Raw genomic sequence first — 25,274 nt, forward strand, 5'->3', positions numbered from 1 at the left:
CTCATGGCGGGGATAGTGAGCACTGCTCTTTTCATTCAGATGAAACTTCGCAAAAGTTTTTATTTAATTTTTTATAAAACTTATTGGGGGGGTACACCTCAACAGCAAAAGTCTCTGACACTTACCAGACAAGGTACCGAACTGTCCGCTGAAAGATTTATTTACTGTCACGATAACACGTCTCACAGGCTGAGTTAGACAACACAACAACACTTTGTCTGATCCATGTGGGGTCTCAACACACCACGGAACATACAAAATAATTAACCTTCCCTAGGAGAGCGACTGGAGCTTTCTGTGTGTGATTCAATGTGTTGCATCCTAAAAACAGACACAATTAAACAGATGCCTTTCTCAGCATCTCTCTCTCTCTCTCTCTCTCTCTCTCTCTCTCACTCTCTCACACACACACACATTCTTCCCATCCTCCTCTCCTTTAGCACTATGATGTAAACTGAGAAAAAGTGCTGCCTGGTTTACACCTCCGTAGGAACAGAATTAAAAACACTTATAATATTTTTTATATTATTTTTTTATAATATTTTGGACGTTTTATCGTCCAGACAATAACATTTATTCCAAGTTTCATTTACATGTGTGCAGTGAAGAACGTGAGCTTTACAGTTATATCTGACTCAGCTATGACGGATCGAGACTCATCAACATAGTATCGCCAACCAGCCTACACTTTAAATATAGCCTTCACAGCAGAATCTGCCTGAAGGGCTGTTTTCATCCACCAATTTTGGCAGCCCAGAACCGGTTGAAAAACATTGTTGTCGTCAAACCCTCTACTTTGCTGCCACCATATTTCAGTGCATGGGTAGGGGAGAACGGGGTTATATGTCACACGGGTTGGTTGTCACAATCGTTATATCTTGGAACCAGAAGGCGCTGTCTGTGAAATGTTGGTATGTAAATATCCAGAATTGGGATCAGAGGTCTTACTCCAGTCCTTGGAGTAAGACTGCTGAATTTGAGGTCAGAGGACTGTTTGTGTTTTTCATGTCAAATTGAAAATATTTAGCTCCTCAGTATTTTTCTTCTAGGCTTTTACACAATGGGTTTATAACATAACACTTGTTGCCCTAAAAAAGTGTGAAGGGTAAACTATAGTTAAGAATGTGGTTAGAAAGCTAATTAGTTGTCAGATGGTTGTTGGCCTTGATGCTAGCAAGAAATTCAAGTTGGGGTTGGTCGTCCCATTTTTTGGGGGGTTGGTTGTCACATGTTATCCAAAGGCTGCAGCCAGAAAAGGAACCCAATAACGAAATACATTTTAAGCTGTATCCTCACTGACACCCCATAGAAGGAAATAATAGAGCAGGAAAATGCAGCTAGCATGCAAAAGAAAAAAGGGCAACAAAATCAAAACAATCCAGTGCATCCCAAACTAGACCAGCTGCCAAGGCTACAGTAAGTTATGTAGGCCTATTTGTCAACTTGACAATGCAATTAAACTTTCAAATCTAGTTCTGCTTTATTGCCTTCTTTTTAAGATTATTCCCATTAAGATAACAATGTGACAAACAACCCCATAGTGTGTGACAATCGACCCCTTGATGGGGTTGGTTGTCACACTGTGTTGGGGTGTCTTGGACGATTAATTTATTCTTTATTACAATAAGATAGAAAAAGTGAGCGGTACACAGTGACATTTCAAGTCAACGCCTTAAGCTTCAATTTAATATAGGAATTACTATTGAAAGATGTTTAGGTGATGAGCAAAAGTATGCCTACTTACCCCGTTATCCCCTACCTACTTGCTGGCATGCCTTTAAGCTCTTTCAGAACCTAGCGACAGTTTGGGTCCCACCATCTGGAAAATTATTGCTTGCGACAATCCTGAAAAGGTAGTCATATATTCCATTAGCTGCTGGGGTAAGAGTTGAAATTGGGTAGTTGTATAGTCTAAACAAATTGGAGTATCTCCCCTGGTGCCCCTCAGTTTTCTGGTAACTCTGAATGATATTCTTCAATTCATTACTGCCCTTCAAGTTGTTATCCTTTCTCACTTCTTAAAGATGTGTTCTATTGGTTTTGTTCTTTTTATTATTATTTACTATTTATTAGTGTATCATTATTGAGTTATTAATCAATGTTTAGTTATAAATAAAAGGTCTCATTTAGTGGCAGTCGTTGTCTGTTTGTGTTCTTTAGAGCAGAATATTAAGGTATATGGATCACAGCTGTAGAATCACAACATTTAATGATGAGACTGTCTAATTACTTTTAACTATTCTCGTCTGAGGTGCGAATATCTCATTTATAAAGTAGTTATCAGTACCCCTAGCAAGGTAACATATGTGGGGTTCACCTGATACCCTTTGCACTAAATTGGGCGGTTTATCGTGTGAACTATAGCACAATATGGAATAGACTATACAGAGTCCACTGCTACCATATCTGTGTGATGACTCAGAGCTCTCTCATCCATCTTCCAAGTTGCATTGCAAGCTGTATCACCACCTGCCTCAGGGCACAGGGCATTGCTGAAGAGCCGGAAAATGTTGCCGTGTCTCTCACTGACTTTTAGTAGAAGAGGAACTATCTTCTTGAGCCTAAGAGAAATAAGGGTCAAGCACTATTTATGGACAGGGAGTCATGGTCAAAGGTTTTCTGTTTCTGACAGACCGTAATTCCCATAGGCTGCATCAGCGATTTGGTGGAAGCCGGCCTATAGCCTTGTTCATTTGGATTTTAGAAGTAGCTAGTCCTTCAGTGTATTTTTTTTATTTTTTTGCTGACAAAACAACTGTTGCCCTTCCTGGTGCCGGGTATCATTTTCTCTGAAGCTATAGAGGCATCAGATACAGGCATCATTGTATCACTTTGTTGTGAAACCCAGCAATATATTTTTAGAATCCTCTGCCTAAGCAAAATCAGTGCTTTACCAGTGAATCATTCTATGCAAAACATGTACTGTTCAGACAACACTGTCAGCATTTTAACATACACAAATAATCAAAGAGATAGAAATGGCCTTATTACCCCCTTATACCTAATGAAGACATGGAAGGTCATTTTGAAAACAGACAAAGTTAAGCAGTGCCTCTGTTCACCATGCACATATGTACACTCCAGTTATAAACATGACACGCATAAGTACACAGAATGCTTATGTAGATCAGCCATTAACATATCAGTTTCAATATAATGTATTAAATGTGACTAGTGAGTTTGGTTTCTATGAATATTGAGCGTACATGGTCAACTTAGTTTCAAGTAAACATCCCCACTGAGTTCCTTAGCTTTTTATTGTTGCAGTTTCACATACTACCCTTATCGTTATGGTACAAATAGCGATTAATAACCTATATAAAACCCATTACAGATAACTATTTGACAGGGAATAGCTTGTTAACCCCTTTTTGGGTTTTGCATAGGCGTTCTTGTCACCTTAGTGGACCCATAATTGAGTTCATATCCATCAAAATGCAAATCGTAGTGTAAGTTTTTAACTACCTGGCTTTGTATGATTGCCTTGCTCACCCATGAGGTCTAAATATAGGCCAAAGTATTGGAGATACAGAATACAGAAAACAGAGTAGGGCCAAGTAGATTGAATTAAGAAGACACTTCAGAAACATCCCCTTGATATTTTTTTTTAGTTTTGCATTGTCTTTACATTGCATGTAAAAGTATACATAGACTACAATTGTCGTCTTTTTTGAAGTGTATTCAAGCAAGCTTCACATTTTTTCATGCTTAGTTTTTTGGCACTGTTTGCATTGTAAGTCATTTGGTCTGTATGAAGTCTACTCTGGAAAAAGTCTGCTTTCAACACAACTGTGAAGCAATGAACAGTAGTTACGCAATAGAAACGCACAGAAAAACGTTCACGCAAAGATACTCAACTTGACAACATCCCGAATAAATGCATAAGCGTGCAGCTGACCAAAGACACTGATAGAAAGTAGGCTTATCTTCTGGTACTGGGCACTGTGAGACCACCAGGAATAAGTTGACTGGGGCGGCATACTGTTGACATCCAATGCTTATGACAAACTGTTAGCTCACACACTCTGCACTGATAAGGGAGGAACTGCAGATAAGGCAGATGAAAAGGGGGAAATAAAGGCACCAGAGCTTTAGCTGACATTGAACTCAAATGGAGAAGCCAGTGTGGACTTGGGGTCTAGGGAGAAAAAAAAAATGTCAGAATAAAATATATTGGTAGCTACTTCTGACAGAACAGAGAAATGGGGAATAAAAACCCCAAAAAACCAGATAGGCCTATAGGAAAAGAGATGAAGCAAAACATGGACACATTGTTAGATCTTTGTCCATGGCTAATATGCGTGTCTTACAAATATTTTATACCAACAATCGAGGTTTGTGGTGCATCAGTTATAATAGACATTTTTGTTGGGGATTAGGTCAAACGATTGTTCTTTATATCTTAAAATTTGAAAAGAAATGTGTCAGTTTTTGCTTTGCAAAAGTTTTTCAACCAAATTAATAATTTTTAACATTGTAACTTAACCTTACTATATACATAGTTGGTCAGTTTTAAGTGTGAAGGCAACAACTAGGATCTTTGTCAATGCCCCGGGCCCTAAAACAGGCAGTTTTTGAAATGTGGCATGATGTGAAATGAAAACTACTACTACTTCATTCTATGTGTGGTTCCAAAGCACTTTGATCCATCTTCTAAGGTCCATTGCAAGGTGTAATACCACCTGCCTCAGGGCAAAGGGGCACTGGATTTATACAATTGAATGTGGTGGTCAGTTGACCTGTATGGCAGTTTTATATCTATTACAGCCTTCACTTGTGTTTTTTTCTTTTCCCAAGGACATTCACACTGCATCACTGCACATGCATGTGGAGTAGAGGGAGCTATACATATTAGACATGACATTTAAGATGCCTTATAAACACCTTTTGTTATTCTCCTTCTTAAGGTACTGTTTTCCCAAACTATAGGTTATGTTCAGCACTCAATGGTCAGAAACAATGGTCATTCAACATGTGTTAGATATTTTCTGAGTCAAAATAACTGGAATTGTTCTCAACCTAGCACTGTATTTTATTTGAATTTCACTGTTGACCTCATTAAGATAGTAACAACTCCAACATAATCCAGATTAATGTGCAGTATCCATTCCATTGTCTTCTCTGTCTAAACTGTTTAGTAAGGAATACTGTAGTGGAGTCCATGTCCAATTATGTGAATGTAAGAGAGTGTATTACCCAATGTGAAGTGAGCTACCTTATTTGCCTCACTGCACACCATCCTTTGCAAAGTTGTGTGAGACTTACAGTGGTGTGAAAAACTAAATTAGGATCGGTTGGTCTGAAGTAAACGGTGAGGATGGGAAATCCTTTGCAAGTCTGTGGCCAGAGAACAGTAGAAATGGGAACTCCGTTTTAGTGTCTCTGTCAAGTGTTTGAACGCTTTCTCTCGGTACACACACTTGACAACATTGCCAAAAGCAGCAGCTTCAGGAGCTGCTACGGCATCAAAGCCAGTGTGCGACCTGGATGAAGTATTTTCTTTTTCTTTTTCAGTTGAAACATTTTTGTTTTCCTTTATTGTTCTATTTATAGGGAGTGCAATTGAATTCAGCATGATGGCCCTGTTCAAAGCAGTTTCTCTGACTCTCTCCTCTTAGGAAGGGCAAACTATATTGTGAAAACAGAGCCACATATTACACTGGTTTTCAGTGTTACTGTAAATGCATAGCTTGAAGTAAAACATTTGGATATTGTTGCAGTTTGCACTGTATTGAAAGCGACTGGATAGTTAATGAATCAGCTTTCAACAATACGAGCTGGAAGCATGGACATATGGCTGGAAGCAACACGATGCGAGCACCAATAGTAGCTTCAATTGAGCAAAATATGAACAAAGACTTTAGGCCGCAGCTTGCTGTGAATTTTGTGCTGTGAATCACAAGGCACATTAATAGAAAGTGAATTATATTGTTTTTTTCACTCAACATTGTTCTATCACTGTTATTAAATGCAGAGAAAAATAACAGTGTAACCTGAAATGTTATGCTAGAAATGTACATGGGTCCAAGTTCGGTTTCCATGAGCCATATTAGCAAACTCTGCAACAGGAAACATTTAAATTTGTAGTCATTATGTCTAAATGTACCTCATGCTGAAAAAAATGGTCTAGTCTCATTCCTTATTTCCAGCATTGCTAAACTACATTCACATATAGCCATCTCTTATAAATAAGTGTAATCATGCCCTCAAAAAACTTCAAACGTGCAGCAATTAATCTCATAAGCTGCTGTTCTAGTTACACTGGATGCAGTATATTTTTACGTGGGACTTTGGTGCTTTTCCCAGAGTTGATACCTACTTGCTCAATAAAACCTGCACTTTACTCCCATTTAGCATTTTGACTGTGCTCTGGGCATCGTAGATCTATTTGTATAGTGATAAAATAGGTATTTAAAGAATAAGTAAGTGATATGGTCCTTTTAGCAAACTTCCTGTCAGTGACTGCAGTAAGCAGTCCCCTCCCTCGTCCCTACATCACCACCACATGAACACACAGCCATCTTCACCAGATAGTGCCGCAACGGAGAGCAGCGAGTCATCGTTAATGGGCACAGAGACCCGCCTCTTTTTAGCGCTCCGTCTCCTGATTGGATAAAAACGAGCGGGATCCTCAACATGTTATTCGGCAATAACTGCAAAGCTGAATGACCGGAAGACCTGTGTTATGAACTGCATATTCTGTTTAAGTGATTGCTGTATGAGCATATAGACTGATTTGACACTTATATTAACAAATAAATATCACTTACTTCTCCTTTAAAATTGTAACCCAACTATCAAAATGGACATGTTTCTCCATTAAGTACATAGGCCTATGGCTGTTTACAGAAAAATCTATTTTTCTCAAAACAAAAATCAAACATTGTTAGACTTTCTGACCTGTTTGGTCATGTGTTAATATGTGTATTGATACACTCCTGCCACAAGAGTACAGTAGATACAGTATTGTATCTAAGAAAATAAAGGAAAAAAAATAATTGTAAGCTGTACAAGTAATTCTGCTGTGATATTAGTGTCATAGCTCTGTTGTTGTTTTCCTGACATTTGAAGATAAATGGATGAATAACTTAAACGCCAAACAGAAGAGCTAACACATACTGTAGCCTTTGACTCCATCGTCGTAAGTGCTTACACTGTCATGGAGACACAAACATAGCCCTGTCAAGCTTTCTCCCGGCATCCATTACACTTTTGAATGGTTGAACTATTCTTTTTTTTTAACACATGGGCTCTTTTTTAACTAACATTTATTACTCCTCCACTATGGAGGTACTATTTATTCACTAGGCTTAGCAAATATTGTTTTTATCTGCCGTGTGTGTGTGTGTGTGTGTGTGTGTGTGCGCGTGTGCGTGCATGCATGCGTGTTTGTACATATTGTATAACACATTGGGTATGGACACACCCTGCTGCTCCTCCACATATGAAGTTATTAACAGAAGAAAACAGTTCTTTGAATTGAATTTTGAATACCTTACACGCAAATACATCACAAGGAGGAAACTACCTAGGTGGTTTTGTTGTAAGTTTGTTGTAAGTGCGCTAACAAAACATATTTCTTAGCTGTTACAAAGTCTTATGACTACCAAGCACATAATACTGGGTGTGTAATAAAAGCAGAGATATGCAGTTTTTGTGATGGCTCACAGCCAGCCCACACATAAAGCTCCATCTGGGGAAATATGATTTCTAAAGGAAAGACATCAGGATATGCCCTTTTAGTTGAAGGTATAATCAAGGACCAAACTACTTCAAGGTCCTGTTTTAATCCTGAAATGTGCTATACAATTCATGCTCACATATCAAAGCGTAAGCCAAAAGTCTTTCCCCTGAAATAGGTCACGGTCACTTTGCGTCATCTCTTGCATCTGGCTGTGGTGGTCTGTTGTCATACAGCAACAGCAAGTCCCTGCTTGATAAAACATTAACCACACGGTAGTGAGCCCAGTTTAAACCGCGAATGAATCTGAACAAATATGTATCATCGCAAGGATAATATTTGTTCTGAGGCAAACTGCAGCGCCTCAGAGCCTATTGTTAGCTTTCCATTTATCATATCAAAAACAATGCGAATACGTCCGTCTCTTCACTTTCACCCTCATCCTCTCCACATCCCTCTAGCTCTACTCTTGTAGGCTCATTGGTATGCACGATGGGCCTCCACTGGGGGCAACACATCACCATTATTCATGAAAGGAGTACACCTCCGAGCCACTGACAGATCAAAAGATGTTGATGATAGCTGGGGGGTAGTGGTGGTTGAGGTGATAAATGGCCCCGTAGTTTGGGGATGGCTATGCTATACTGCTGTAAGTTTGGGGACCGAGAAGTTTTCACAGTTTTTTAAACATTTGATGGTTTTGTCCCACAGTCTTCAAACCATAGACTTTCTGTATGGGCTATTTGCACGTACTAAATGATATGAACAGTGTAAACAAATTTGTACTCCTTACGTAGATTGAAAGTCTTCCTATCTCACTCAAATCATACTAATAATAACGCAAGTCATGATAAGATACTGTCTATTAACCAAGGCCTAGATACACACAGAATGTAGTTCAATATCACAACCTTGTTTGGTTTCAACCCTATTGTGTTGGTAATATTCTGTATGTCATACACACTATGGGGAGAATATTCTCCACTCTAAAAAATGTCTCTTTTGTGGCATGAATGAGCCAGAACATATACAGACAAGTCATGGGAATATGCTGACCTTTTCTTTTGTAAATGTTTCTATTGTTAAAATAAAAAGAGGAAGCAAAATTGTCTATACTCCCCCCTCTCTTTCCCCACAGCCAGTTATTTTGGAGCCATTCATCAGGAAGATTGAGTTTGAGCCATCAGGGAAAGTCTTGGCAGGATCCCTGTAGAGAAGAGGCAATATTGAATTGATGGAATCATTTAAAGGCAAAAAAAAAAGAATAGAAAAGAAAAAATGACAATGTCTTTTTTGTCTAAATGGGACAACCTATAGTGTTTTAATCATTTATCTTTCCAGAAAAAAAAGGCAAATCATTTGTGGGGTGTTTGCCTTTAAACCAGGGCCTGACCGATATGGATTTTTGAGTGTCGATGCCGATTATTTTCAGATAAAAATTACAATAACGAGTAAATCGTCCGATTTATTTATTTTTTTAATCCCAAAAATATATATTGAAATAAATTACTTTTTTGACCCTTACATATATATAAATACTTGTTACTGTCGATAGGTGTACAATAACTTTGTATTTATTGAAATATGCATTATCTAAAAAAAAATAAGTGTTACCCATATATGTCTAAAGTGACATGACGCATTTTTAAACTCAGACATTAAGCATTTTATGTAACTGCACCCAACCCTCTGGAACTCCCTCCCTCCCTCCAAACATCAGCATCTCAGACTAAATAAACTCATTCAAAAGTCAATTCAAAACTCACCTCTTTAAAAAAGCATAATTACACCTGACTCCACTCCAAACCTTATCTTTAATTTGTCTGTATTTTCTTTTCTTTTTCTATAAGTATGGTTTGCTACATGTATGATGTAAAGTGTCCAATAAAGCACTATATACATTCTATCAATTACTGTTAACAGTCAAGAGATGACCAATGACTCTGCTACAAATGTATTTGTGATTTTGGGCTATACAAATACAACTGATTTGATTTTGATTTGCTATTGGTGTCAGGTGGAACTGTCAAGTGTGAATTAATCCAATGTATTACAACACACCTGCTGCTGCTGTTAATAGGCTATAACTTTAATGTTATTCATGTAGACTACCTAAGGGGCAGCAATGCATCTCACTCAACATGATTGCTTGAATAAAAAAAATAACTAAAACAATATCTGCCATTTTTTGCCGATTGCTGATTTTTCAGAGATGTGCTATAATCGGCCGATGAAATTGGCCGGCCGATATATCGGTCGGGCCCTATTTTAAACCATCTGTGTATTTGTATTTGTATTATACATTGTGTGCCATCAGTATTTTCCAAAATCCTACATTTTTAAAGCCCCTTGACATGCCTTGTCATTTTCACTTTAAATCTCTATTTTTTCATAGCCATTGACCCAAACACGGAGTCGGTAGAGGATCTGATGCAGAGGTTCCAGGACAGTTTCCGAGTTCCCAACACGCCAACGGACATGTCTCACTATCAGCATGTCATGCACAGCTCATCCACAGGCCGCCGGAGGGCCCCCAGCCACACCAGAGGTAGGACAAAATGTCATTCTCAAATTGTATTGTTTTATTGGCAGAATGTATTAAGATTTTGCACAAAAGATGACTTGCAATATTTGCTTGTTTCTTTAGATTGGCTATGAATACTGCACAATGTTGTTTGCTGACTTTTGACATTTCTCTGGTACTTACATAATGGGTTTATTTGCCCCTTTCTTAAATGCATACATTCGTGGGGCAGTGTACAATTTGAAATAAGAGTGATACCCTTCTTTATGATATATGGAAATGTAGATGTTCAATTTATTTTCAGCCACTTTCCAACACCCTAGCAGCCATCAGCTTCCATTTGCATTTAGAAGCATATCAGAATATAACAGCTTGTCCACTGAACGTCTCTTTTTAAGTTTCTTTTAATAAAATACCAAACTGGAATACTAAATTCCCTGTAATTTACATTTGTGCCAAACATTTGGAAAAAAAAGGTTTTGTTGATTGTGGAAGCATTCAAATCTATTGTCATTCATTTGTTTCAATAACAATGATAATACACATCTATGGGCAATTTAGTGTTCCATTGCAGTTGACTGAATCATTGTGTTATGAGGGGGGGAATACATTCAAATACAGCGAAAAAAACTCTATGAACCTATGACATCGTATGTGCTTTCAAGAGTAGCATGTTATCTCCTTGTCTCTTGTGTTTCACATCAGCAACGTGGTATGAGAAACTGACTGTGCAGATGACAGTTCCATCATCCTTGCTAGTTACTCAGCTCTGGCTGAATTCGGTAATAGAGACTGGACTGTGTGATGTTACTGTGTGCTTCACTTTTGTTATGTAGGCAGCGTGGAATTTATTTGTCCTTTGACATGGGGACCAGGGAGGTTTAAAAAAACTGTGTAATTGTTAGAACCCAAAGATGCTGTGTATGGGTTGTTGAGGTGGATCAGCATGGCATGCAGATATAAAGTACAACTGGACCATTTAGTCAGCAATAGCTAAATTTTCATCAGAGTTGTGCATTATTTTCACAGGCAGGATAAAATGTATAGAAAACACTTATTAAAAATGTACATTCACTTGAAATGAAACAGTAAACTGATCTACTTTTCATCCAATGCACACAACAAAAACATGTTAACACATACAGGAGCTAACATGTGTTTGTTGTACACTGGCTATGAATAAGGAGACCTAAAATTGTCTGTGTATTGGAATGCATCTTCACCAAGTGTGAATCTGTGCTCTGATTGGATCTTTGATGAAGCAGAAAGCCAACAAAGTAAGCTGACATAAATTACAATAAAACGTGAAAATAATTAATTGCAAATGTTAGAAATGTCTAGAAAAGCCCCTTTTTAAACACGATATGACAACAAGTAATCTTTCTTAATAAATCTTTTAGTGATACTGGAACTGTTTATACGAGCTCTAGGCAGCTCATTGTAAACATAGACAGTATGTTGTATGGTCTTCATGTTTTCCAAATGTAAACATATCCATTTTTTCAGTGATAAAGTATGACCCTATACCCCACCTACCTCTGGGCCATTATGCAGCCCTGGAGAATTGCCAAACCGCAATGATAACAAATGTTTAGCACTTAACTTTAAATGTATTTCCTTCAAGTATTTGTGACCATTCATATCCCATTCGATATATGTGAAAAATATAAATGTGGCAATTGTTGTTTTGTTTTGCCTCATGAATCTGAGACTCCAGATAAGTGTTATTTCCACTGAGCGTTATAGTTTGGTTTGGTACATTATGGTTTGGTTACGGAACGGTAACCAGACATCTGGCTAGCTTTTCAACTGTCCGCAGTAGCCTTACTTGGTAGGTGGGGTATAGGGTCATACTTTATCACTGAAAAAATGGATATGTTTACATTTGGAAAACATGAAGACCATACAACATACTGTCTATGTTTACAATGAGCTGCCTAGAGCTCGTATAAACAGTTCCAGTATCACTAAAAGATTTATTAAGAAAGATTACTTGTTGTCATATCGTGTTTAAAAAGGGGCTTTTCTAGACATTTCTAACATTTGCAATTAATTATTTTCACGTTTTATTGTAATTTATGTCAGCTTACTTTGTTGGCTTTCTGCTTCATCAAAGATCCAATCAGAGCACAGATTCACACTTGGTGAAAATATATGCGCTGCAATTTTGAGATGAGATACACGAGTGACACCAGCCTCTGCCACAGCAATAAATTCAGCTCATTACCCAACGCATTTCCACTAATTTTAATCAGACATGTTGTTAAAAATACAGTCTGTGTCATTGGTCATTTAGTCATGACCAGTGAGGCATTATTAACACTGGAAATTAGACATTAACCATGATGAGTTCACCTACCCTTGACAGAGTGACTTACCATCCTCTTGATCACTGTCATCTACAGAAGATGCAAAATACAACAGCGGTGCATTTTTACCACATTATGCATACTTACTTTAGGTGCGGGACTATTAAACTTCCCAGTCACATAGCCAGTGGTTGAGAGAATGTATATTCTTGGTTATCTGGAACGCTTCAGACCTGGCCTGTGCTTTTTTCTCATTTGCTGTTGAGGATTAAACCCTGTAATATATATTTAAAAAAAAAACTATCTGGTGTCAACCTTGTGAGCAAATGATGCCTCTAAAATAAATGTATGCAGGTCAAGCTCCTCAAAACTCCGTGGAGGACACTGTTGAGAGGTGTCTGCCTTGAGGTCAATGATAAAGCAGTCTCTTTTTGCCGGGTCTATAATTACGAGGGGAATTGTGTCCTCGGTGCAGAAGTTGTGGCCAAAACTTCAAACTTGATAATGGGACAACCTCTTCAACCGAGAAGGAAACTCTGTTAGTGTGGAGTTAGGGTACAGGAGGAAGTTAATTGGTCAGAATGAGAGTGAGAGTGTTTCATAAATGAAAATGCATGCATTGCCAAATTCCCCTTGAAAAGTGTATAAGGCCATGGCCAACGCGGAGAGTAGATTGTTTACTGTACCTTATTGTTCAACTTGATGTCACTTTTTTAAAGGTGCACTCTGCAGTTTCAGAGGTGGGGGATTTGTTAACATTGACAGAGCCAACGGTTAGTTTACCAAACATATTTGCTCCACAATCAAAACTAAATTATTTTGAGGCACATGGAACCAAACATTAGTCTAGAATATGTGTGTAAACCAAACTGGGGGACCTGCTGCTTTAAACAACAACAGTAACGACAACAGTGAAACAGTACATTTTCAGATTGCTTTCTTACTTCAAATAGTGTTACAGGGATGTGGAATCTGGATTGTTTTTTTTTTCAGTTGTGAGAATATACCTAAGAGCATTTTAACTTCTCTGAACCACCAAAAGTTACACAGTCCACCTTTAAACTGTGCAATTGCTAGGTATGTCGTGCATATTACGGACAATTACACACAATACACAATTTTCTCTTTGCATATTCATACATATTACTTTGTGTTATCGTCCGAAGGGTGGCAGGAGAAGCCAAAGGCTTATCAGGTCCCGCCCCACTGCCATAAGATTCAGATACACAGCTCCTGGTACAGTTAAAACATTTTTTTTTTCGAATGCCCGTGTAAAGTTTGGAGGGAGGTTGTTTATTTGTGTTTGTTGTATACAGGGTGTTCCATTAGAATGAGATGTACACACAGGAGCCCCTTTTCTTTTGTACTCCGACAACCACCTGGATATGCTCTTTTTTTACGGCTCTGTGAACACTGGCTCTAATGATCTGGAAGTGACACGCTGTGAGCTGCCGGTTGTCCCCCCCGACTCTTCTAAAGTTTGCCAAGGGGTACAGTAGTTCAAACATGGACTTCTTTATGTCTCCTGTTCCCTTGTTCAGTGTTATGATTTGACCCGTGGCCATGGCCTTATTCCCCCCCTACCGACGACTTCTACATTGTACGTGCTGCTGGGAGTGCATGAGTATTTTGATTGCCTGGTGATGTACTTTCCTACCTCCCCCAGGCCAATGATCAGTAGCAAGAAGTGGGGGACTTTTGCTGTGGTGTTTGCTCTGTCGTGTACATTTTGCTAGGTGCAAGGTGCAGCAGAGTTGGTCATTTATTGCCCAATGCGAACAGGGTCGTTGTACCTGCTTAATGTACTATACACATCAGAGAGTACATCATAGAGTGGGTATGAGGAGTGTATTTGCATTGTATTTTTGTAATTGTCAAGTCTATAGAGTTTGCAAGGAATGTTTGTATTTCTCTCTCACCCAACATTGCCATCTAAAACACCAGAAGGAAATATCCATATTTTGTTCAGTAGAACATTAGATTTCAAAATGGAAAAACATATTTGTGTACAGTAGCCCATACAGTACCCTGTGCTCCCCTCAAACAGTAATAAAGAAAAAATGCATTTCATGATAGTTTGTGAAAAACATATATAAGCCCCTTAAAAGGAAATGCTTTTAGGTTTAAACATTAATGACCATTGTTTTGGCCCAACAATCACACATTTGGCTTGGTCAAGTATTGAGATTTGTCCTTAAAAAGATAACCCCCCCCCCCCTTTTTGCATGCACCACTGCGCATGTTATTCCCTGTTGCTGCGTTAACGCATTTCCATGTGCTGGCTAGAAGCTACGGAGCCCCTAAAGGGACATGGGGGAAAAAAAAATTTTTGGTAAAAAAAAAAAAAAAAAAAAAAAATCAAACTCGAGATCTTGACTTCAAACTCAAGATCTCGAGTTCAAACTCGAGATCTCGAGTTTGAAGTCAAGATCTCGAGTTTAAAGTCAAGATCTCGAGTTCAAAGTCGAGATCTCGACTTTGCCTTCAAACCTCTCTCACCGTCACCAATGGTCCATGCATCAAAGGCATATCAATTAATTTATGGGAAACCACACAATAGTGTCATGGAGGAGTACTTGGAGCATTCTTTTCTCACACTAACACCAAACTACAACCTATTTGGCCTAAATCTAACGTTTATTATGCACATTGGAGAGAAAAGTGACAATGATTCACTTCATTTTGGCGCACCATGGACCGAGAGCGGAGGTCTAATTGTCAACACACACACACACACACACACACACACACACACACACACACACACACACACACACACACACACACACACACACACACACACAATATGTAGACGGTATACATTTGACTATATCAAAACGTGAACGTTTCCAAGACACAATGCCGCCTACACTTGAGGAGAACTCTGTTTGGCTGTATTGGCTGGTCTGATGAAGGCTATAATTTGCACCGGATTAGACTATGTCCGCGTTCTCCAGTGACTCCATATGATCGGATCTTGAAGCACTCACAATAGTGCAGGCAAAATATGAAATTCAACCGGATTATGCGAACTTTCTATTTTTCCTCACTTGGAGAGAGAAAAAGCGCTGTTCCTGTGCGCTCTGGCACTACACCAGCTGTGCCCGCCTTGAGCCTCAAACTGTGTCTTAATAGAAAAGATAACTGCAGGTCATATGACAAAACTAGCGATTGGACTAAGTTAGTAAAGCCTCATTCACACGTTCAGCCTTTCCCAGGAAGGGATCGTGTGTGAATAAAACACAGTCTGGACTACAATAATAATAATTAAATAAAAAAGCTAATTTTTTTCTCTTCCGTTCTGAGGGAAGCTTTCGTGCGTAAATGTGCCACACCGCTACATGCCTACATGTTTGTCTCTGTGTACAAATGAAACAATCGATCGCTGATTATAAAAACTAAATTAAACTAATAGTTTGAGGAGAGTCTGCACTGGTGATTTCTAATTATAGCAGAAATTCCTCTGCTGTGCGCTGGGGAGAAACAGCGCCTGATTTGTTTTGCCTCGCACACGGTCGAGAGAGATAAGAGGCTTCACCCGACGGCACATGTTATTCATCTATTGCACCCAAAAAATCACAAATTTTAACTAAACAGCAGCAAAACTGTGAGGATCGCGTGGCGCTGTCCAATGTGCAGATCTGGAGCAGAATAGTTACCAGCGTGTCTGTTTCTCCCCAGCGCACAGCAAAGGAAGTTCTGCTATAGGCTATTAAAAATACGCCAGTCCAGACTGTGTTTTATTCACACACGATCCCTTCCTGGGAAAGGCTTAATTAGGCTTTACTAACCTAGTCCGATCGCTAGTTTTGTCATATGACCTGCAGTTATCTTTTCTATTAAGACGCAGTTTGAGGCTCACGCCGGGCACAGGTGTAGTGCTGCCAGAGCGCACGGGAACAGCGCTTTTTCTCTCTCCAAGTGAAGAAAAATAGAAAGTTCGCATAATCCAATTGAATTTCATATTTTGCCTGCACTATTGTGAGTGCTTCAAGATCCGATCATATGGAGTCACTGGAGAACGCGGACATAGTCTAATCCGGTGCAAATTACTCTTTGCGACTCATAGCCTTCATCAGACCAGCCAATACAGCCAAACAGAGTTCTCCTCAAGTGTAGGCGGCATTGTGTCTTGGAAACGTTCACGTTTTGATATAGTCAAATGTATACCGTCTACATATTGTGTGTGTGTGTGTGTGTGTGTGTGTGTGTGTGTGTGTGTGTGTGTGTGTGTGTGTGTGTGTGTGTGTGTGTGTGTGTGTGTGTTGACAATTAGACCTCCGCTCTCGGTCCATGGTGCGCCAAAATGAAGTGAATCATTGTCACTTTTCTCTCCAATGTGCATAATAAACGTTAGATTTAGGCCAAATAGGTTGTAGTTTGGTGTTAGTGTGAGAAAAGAATGCTCCAAGTACTCCTCCATGACACTATTGTGTGGTTTCCCATAAATTAATTGATATGCCTTTGATGCATGGACCATTGGTGACGGTGAGAGAGGTTTGAAGGCAAAGTCGAGATCTCGACTTTGAACTCGAGATCTTGACTTTAAACTCGAGATCTTGACTTCAAACTCGAGATCTCGAGTTTGAACTCGAGATCTCGAGTTTGAAGTCAAGATCTCGAGTTTGATTTTTTTTTTTTTTTTTTTTTTTTACCAAAATTTTTTTTTTCCTCCATGTCCCTTTAGGGGCTCCGTAAGAAGCTGTGCTAGTGTTTTGATGTGTCACAATTCATTATTTGGCTTATTACGATGAGGATAACCTTATGGTAATTATCCCGTTGTTTTCCTGTTTAATTGATGCTTTGAAGTAGCACATGAAAGTAGTTGTACACTATGGTGTGTGTTTATAAGTGTGTGTGTGTGTGTGTGTGTGCTGCTTGAATACATTCTCTGCTCGGCTCTACTGTCAGCAGTCTTCAATCTTCTCAACAGACAAAACACAGTGATTACTGTTGTGGGTCCGCAGCCCTGGGGTTTCGCTACTCCAGGCCATGCAGCTGATCTACTGTCAAGTCAGAGCAGTGTGTATGACTCTCTGCTTTTGAATGTGTTTGGTTTGTGAACGACCTACAGTAGAAAGACAGAGACAAAAATACATTGAGAGAGGTCACACAAATGACTGTTTTTATATTCCTGTTACATTACTTACTACCGAAATTCATTCTGACTGAATTTTACCTTTTTTAATAAGAACATTATAAAAAAACTTTAAGAAATGTATCCAGACATACATTAGATCTAGGGCTAACTGGAGTGTGTCAGAAATGTGCAATTTTTGTAACATAAAATTAATTTGACATCTTATTTTTCATAACCAGGAATCTTACACTAGCAAATGCATAGTTGACTCATACCCATGCAATTTATGAACATTGCCCTTATACTATCATCAATGTGCACACCTGAAACGTCCTATTCAATTGTCCTGAATCTAATTAAAATCAATATCACTTGGATCTAGCTTTATAATCCGCATTGATCATGCTCTGTGAACTATCTCAGTCACTCAAATAAATGATGCTTGACCAAGCTTTCTCCTCCTTGAAGTTGGTGGGTGAATCATACATATCTCGGGCACAGCATCTTTCACATGGTTTCCGGATGCGAAGAGTGGGCAGGTACACACTCAATTTGAACTTGGGTTGTACAGACCACGCCAGTTTCCGTAACTAACATAGAAACAAAGAGGCTTGGTGCTTGGTGCTTTGTGCGTTGCTGTTTTATTTAAGATGACTGACCAAATTCAGTGCAGTGTCATTTAACTCAGTTAATTATGAGGAACTACTGTATATGTATTAGTTTACTCAGAGTAGTGCTGCAGAGGTTGTGAATGCAGCTAGTGTTGACACATTGTTTTCCCCCGGGTTATCCACAGTCACAGTATGCCATGTCTCTCCTGTCTGGCTGAGAAGAGCTTCAGGAGAGCTCAAGTCATTCTTTGGTTTGGGCTACTAGAAGGCCTTGTGATAAAGTTGGGCTGGCTAGGCCTTAAGCTGCAGCAGGATAAATTACAGATATTGTTATTTGTATATTTGTATCTGTTATATAGGTGTTGTTTTTTTTGTTTTACAAAAGTGATTGCCCCTCGGTTATGTTCTGCCATTCCATGTCTCCATAAAATTATATTCATATGCGACTCATTTGCAACTGCAAATACATTTTGTAGAACACGTAACGGCCGTATTGTTTCCTGTTAGTGAGAACATTGTGTTAATAAACTTATCTAGCACGTTGTAAAAACATACTGGATATTTCAGTAAGGTGTTAGATGAGAACATATGTAATTTCTTTTGTACCAAACATATCAGTGCAATGTAGTATCTACTCATACTGCCTTCAGCATTATTACACTTCTGTAAGATATTGTGTCCAGGTACTGGCTGCACTTTTTAAAGGTTAAAGATTGTGGTCTTGGCGTAATACACAAAAAAAGGTCCACAGTGAATTAAATTGAATCTGGACTTGCACTTTATACACAGACTATCCATCTCAACCGCTTCCTTGTGACTTGGGAGCAGTATTCAAATGCAGCCCAGCAAAAAAAATAAAATTGTGAGCATAATGCAGGCAGTAATTACCCTTTGTCAGCACAATGCAATCTGGAAAACAAGTTATATAAACATCATTTCTAGGAGAAAGTGTTGTGCTTAAAATACATACCATTTCATTGCTTGCAACCCACCCAGGGGGGTCCTTATTGTACTGACTGTACGTGTGAATGCCATTCTTATATTTAATGCATGTTTGAGTGCATTTTACAACCAAGCCAAAAACAACCACAGTTGGATGGGTTTGAGTTACCAGGAGAAAAAATCAGAACAGTCGTTTACAGCCTACAACATAGGAGTATACTCTGTTGATCCAAGTGCACATTTCCATCCACGTTATTTGATAATCAAAATGATCTGGGGATTGCCTTTGATGTTGACTACAGCAGTAGCATCACTATTCAGGAGGAAGGTGATTTTGGGGTGTCAGCTTCTTATTTATCAAATGTATATTAATATATGTTGTCAAGCAATGTTGATTTCATGGGTTACAAGTTATTTCGGCAATGAAAGTATCTGTAAAGTTTAGGCTTCAATGGAAAATACGTGGCACATCATGATGCATAGAAAGTAGTGACGCAAATGACCTTAACTTATATCTAAACAATGCTTAGTTGATTGATGTCCACTGCTGGTAAAAGTTACAGCCATTAATTTGCAATTTTTTTTTTGGCTTCATAGTGCGTGCACACACACACACACACACACACACACACACACACACACACACACACACACACACACACACGCACACACACATGCACGCACACAGGGGAAGCATAAATTGAGTTTTTTTGTTTCACCTGCAGCTTAGGGTTCAAACCATCTTGGGATAGGAGGTGTATTGGCAAGGTGTTTACCTTTAACATGATTGAATAGTATAACCTTTCAAATCCCAAGTCAAAAAATCATTTATATAGTTTTGGCATCTTAGGATATGTTTCAAAAACTCCAGCCACTGAACTCTTTCCTTTTTATTTTTAAATTATTTGAATTATCCTTGTCAGTGTAGTACTCAAAAGCTATTCATAATGCTGCCAAGGGGATTTGTTTTCTTCTAATGCTGAATATATTGACAATATCATCCTATTCTTATTTCAGTCCCTTCCTGCAGTGGTTGCCTTTTCATTTCAGGATTGCTTTTTTTAAGAATGTATTTCTCAAGGCACGGCATGAATTATCCTCCGTTATACTGGAGCTCCCATAGCTCTGACCTTCTTAAGTCCCTGTGAGGCAGACAGTGGCAGACTGTCCGCGAGCCAGAACCACCATTTCCACCATCTTAAAATATGGAGGAAAGTAAGTAAAGGGGCCTGAAGACCAGATATTTTTGAAGTTATAAATGTATAAACTCAAACTGTCAACACCTGTCTTCTAACTGCCCTGGGTACTTCATGGGCTCTACAGCGACTACAATGAGCTCACACTGGGTACACAAACAGATTAAAAAAGACAAACTGTTGAACTCAAATCGGTGTCATCGTCAATGACACCAACTCCATTTTGGATTGATGCAGTGGTAGGGCAACTCTTATTTTTTATTTTATTTGTATATTTGTTGTGGGGGGGGGGGGGGTGACAGCTGCCATGCTATGCCACCCTGTGTGTCTTTACCACTGCACAAGCTGGCTAATCAAAAGGTGAGAAATCAACATGCAGCAATGTGTGTCTGCAATTACCCACAACGAGCTGTCAGACCATTTCAGCAATATCATATCTTTAAAAAAATTCCCTGACTGGCCTCTTCACACACTTTAAAATGTGCTTATTAGCTTCCACAATTGGCAGGAAGGACCCTTGTTGCAGGAAAGATACAATAAAATAAATATAGAGAGGTGAGTGAACAAACAACACAGAGCCCACTTGGGTGCAAGAGCCAAGTGGTGCCTTGTTAAGCCTCCCACCTCTTCAAGTCCTTTCTCTCCCATATAACAGGTATAGCAAACTCGTAAATTTAGGTTGTAAAATGTGTCAGTGAGGCGTATATTGCGATGCCCTCTGTTTTAACTTTCCAGCATCCCTAGGTTGTTTATGTATAATATGATTGTGTGTGTGTGTGTGTGTGTGTGTGTGTGTGTGTGTGTAAGCCTGTGTGTGTGTGTGTGTGAGCCAGTGTGTGCGTGTACAGGGCTTTTAAAATTACAACGTGCATCAGTAGAGTAAGACATTATTGATTGGGGATATCTTTTGCTCAGACGGAGGCAGTGAGAGATTAAGACATGAGAGAGACAAGACAGCAGGAGAGCTAGACCACCATGGGAAATATGTGGGCATCCTGTACACAGTATTCAGTGTCTGCTCAAAGAAATACAAACTGAGCCAGACAGACAGAAAGCAGACAGTAAAAGATCGCAAGTTCAATCTCCCAGATTTTTCCCCGTCTATCATGTTTCCTGGTTTGCAGTGTTGAATCGCGTTGGCCTGTGCAGCATGGCTAAATGGAAATGCCTCAGGCTTTCCTTTCTGATCCTAAACCCTCCAACCTTTGCTGCTGGTGTGTGTGTGTGTGTGCTTGCTCCCAGTAACACCATAATACAGCCATATTTCGCCAATTATTTATTAACATGCATCAAACTCGCAAGTGTGGAATTTATACCGCAATTATTTTTCCATGATCTAAATTCTAAATCAGCATTTTCAGTAAATTTGCAAACATATATTCATATTCACTCCAATACATCTTTATTTAATTTTTTTGCAAGTGCAACTACTAAATAAATACGACTTCTGAAATTTCAACCTCATGCTGCCTCTCGGATGCGGTCTTGTGCATTATAAATGGCACATTTGCATACACTCTCACTTTTGTATGAATGTAGATGTCAGTTTGTGTTGGGTTTGAGTTTGGAATATTTAGCCTGCTGGTGTCAGAAAGCCTGACTTGCTGAATGCAGTTGTGGCTTAATGTGATTACCAGTTGCTGAGCCATGTGGGGACTGGTGTTGGTGTCAGTTTAATTTACTCACCAACACGTTGTCACAACCATATGAACTCAGGCATCCGTAAAGCACAAGTATGCAAAAAGCATTTTCAACTCTACAGTATACACACACACAAGCTGACATTGAGCTGCAAGTATAGCAGCCATAAATCAAACCATTTTGTTTTGCTCGGAGAGTCACACAAGTCTCTTAGGTCACATTGAAGTTGTGAGAGCAGTCTGAGTCACATATACAGATGCGTACATTAATGTCAAATGCATTAAGTGAGAGTACTACAGACCCATTTACATACAGTATTTATGAACGCGTATGACTGTTTTACTTGTCTTTACTTTCATAAAAAAAAACAGTATTTTCTCTCATAACTGGCATGCTTTACACAGCTTTATTGAAGCACATGTACAATCATGTGGGCATTATTCTAGACAAGCTTCACCTTTTTCTTTTATAAAAAAAGTTTAGAAATATTGCTTGGCAGGTACAGTAGTTTTCCACACTTCCGCATACAACACATATGCATGATGTACTGTATATACCCTTATATATACCCGTATATATGAATATACACATTATACATAATGATCCTTAAGGCTGCCCTTCAAGTGGGCAATGCAGGTTCAGTGACCTGCATTGCCAAGCATCTGCCGAGCTAAATTGTTTTTGAGGAGGACTGTGTCCTGGCAGCTCCACTTAATGTGTGCTGATCTGTAGCTAACCTCTATATATTATTTATTGTACAATCCCTACTGTTAATTACAGCCTTCACTCTGCCTTACACTGTGGCACTCCAGCCGGACCAGTACCCAGCACATAATTCAGCTATAATATACAGTATACATATATAGTTACTGCATGTGTGTTTGTGTTTCGTTTCTCATTAATAGGTATTTAAATGTACCCATGTGTATATTAATTGTACATTGATTGAAAGTGCATGTGGACTGCATATGTGTCCTGCAGAGCCGGCCCAAGCCTTCATGGGGCCCTAAGCGAAATATGATTAGGGGGCCCCTCTCCAATGTTAGTGCAGCTGTGCGAAAATATTAGACAGCCGAGATTCAGACCCTACTAGAGGGGTCCGGGGGTATGCCCCCCCGGGATATTTTTTAACCTTTTTAAAGTGAAATGCATGAATCTGGTGCACTTTGAGAGGAGAATTAAGAGGCTAAATCTGAGAAATTGCGTGAACAAATAATTTGGATACACTGGGTCAGATGAATTAGAAGCTATTGAAGAAGGACATGGATTTTCCATAAAAATATTAATATAAAATAAAATATTATGGAGGGTCCTCTGGGTTGGGCTTGGAGCTCTTTTTCTTTTACGGGACATATTTCTCTGTAATATAATGAATGCATTTAAATGCAGTGAGAGGTATCTTATACTGTATCTTTTTTTCCCACAGACGAGGCTGAAATAGGCTATAGACTATACACAGTGCATGGGCAACTGAGGGCAGCCCCATTTCCAATTGTTTTTAAATAAACTCAATACACACTGTGCATGGATGTGAACGTGACATGGTCAGATAATTTCGGATTACCAGCCATATGAACTGATTAAATGTTTTGGCTATTAATTAACTAGACCAAAACATGTTATTCCTTTTTTTGTATGATAACTTACATTTGCATAATATGATGTTAATATCAAACACACAAACTAAGGGTGGTTGGGGGCCCTAAGCGACCGCTTAGTTCGCTTATGCCTCGGGCCGGCTCTGGACTGGCCTGCTTGTTTCCCATCTTTGCCTGTTATAGCTACAGTTGATTAGCTAAATCAAGTGCTTTCAGACAGTCAAGTGAAGGTAACAACTCTACATCAACAAGAAACCTTCACTCAGTTGTGACATAAGCAAAATAAGCAGATGACACTTATGTAGTAAATCCATCCATATGCCCCAACATTCCAGTGGGTGTTTTTTTTTCTTGTTATTAATGGTCAGTGAAAACAAAGTCCTTGTATGTGTACAATACTTTTACATGATTCTGTATTAGAGACTGATGAGCCTTAATCAATGAGAAGACCTTATAAGTTACAAGGATTTAAAAAGGTCCGAAACTTGCACTCAGCAATGCAAAAGTTTGCTTTGGAGATATTGTAGCTGGGTTTCACTACGCAAGGATTATTTTCCTATCGGTCTATAAAGCCACTTTTTCCTGCCACACAAATAGGTTCCCTAGAGTAGATATAATAAAAAGTCAGTGTGACACCTTCAAATTGAAAGGCTTTAAATCGAGAAATAAATATTTATAGTCGCAAAGTAGTATAAATTCCACGGTAATGTGAAGAGTATTGGAGTTTAATGCAATCCTCGCTCTCACTCTCCATCTTTCTCCATCATGTTTAGGGGTAAATAAGGTCCATTAGGTTTGCTGATGTGAGCTGTTTTTTTTGGGCCGGTGTAAAAAATACAGTATATCACAGTACTACTAGATAGTGACTTTTCCTCCTCCTATCCAGAAGATCAGTATAGCTTTTTACTATAGTCAGTTCAGAGAGTCATCACCTTACCTATATGCTTTCCAATGACAATTAATCATTTTCATTAGAAGGATTGGGGGAAAAAAGTCTGCTTCTCTCTCTTCCCTGCTGACGTTCTGTTCTCTTTACCTCATGCATGAGTGTGTTCTCTCCCTGTAGAAACCTCAACAACCTCTAGTCACACTGTCTGTCTTTCTCCTCTCAAGCCTTTGAACTCCAAATCACATCAATCTTGCTTCAGTATATAACTGTGACATCGCTTCCAGCTTTTGTTTCCAGCAGTTTTATTGTATTCTTTTCACCGGTCTTGTCCTACTTTTATTCATGTGCGCACCTCTAACTTTGTACGCTCTACTTTCTCTGCAGGCTCAGTTTTATTTAATTAATCAACTTGTACAATGACATTAATATCCCAATCATTTTTTGTTCAACTTTTAAAGTAAGATTAAATATCCTAATTCGTCTACAAATTGATTGTCTTGCTTAAAGAACATTAGCAAATTAAAACAGTGAGACATTTTGCTCAAGAAACATGCATTTTGTATCTCTTTCTTTGCACATCTAGATTCAGATGGTCTTTAACTGGTATGTCATCTTATTTTTCTGTATTCTGCACCCCAAGCGATTGAGAAGCAGTAATACACTTGTATCACATTTGTAATATTCTGTTGGGTTTATCAAACTTGCGTGTAAGACAAGAACCCAGGTGTTAGTTCAAACAGACCATGAGACACAGACACAATGATATACAGAGACCAAGAGATCATTTTACTTGCCAAGGACAA

General features: G+C 38.9%; 1 protein-coding gene across 1 annotated transcript in view; it reads left to right on the forward strand.

The window, feature by feature from the left end:
* astn2 (astrotactin 2) overlaps window positions 1–25,274 on the forward strand; it is a gene marked incomplete at its 5' end in the record, with an annotated part of 278,723 nt that overhangs the window by 99,572 nt on the left and 153,877 nt on the right. The window contains one exon of the mRNA XM_080046601.1: window positions 10,077–10,229. Coding sequence (XP_079902727.1) covers window positions 10,077–10,229 — 153 coding nt within the window. The remainder of the gene's footprint in view (window positions 1–10,076; window positions 10,230–25,274) is intronic.

The sequence above is a fragment of the Ammodytes marinus genome (genome assembly GCF_949987685.1).
Source record: "Ammodytes marinus genome assembly, chromosome: 18".
Classification (NCBI taxonomy): Eukaryota; Metazoa; Chordata; class Actinopteri; order Uranoscopiformes; family Ammodytidae; genus Ammodytes; species Ammodytes marinus.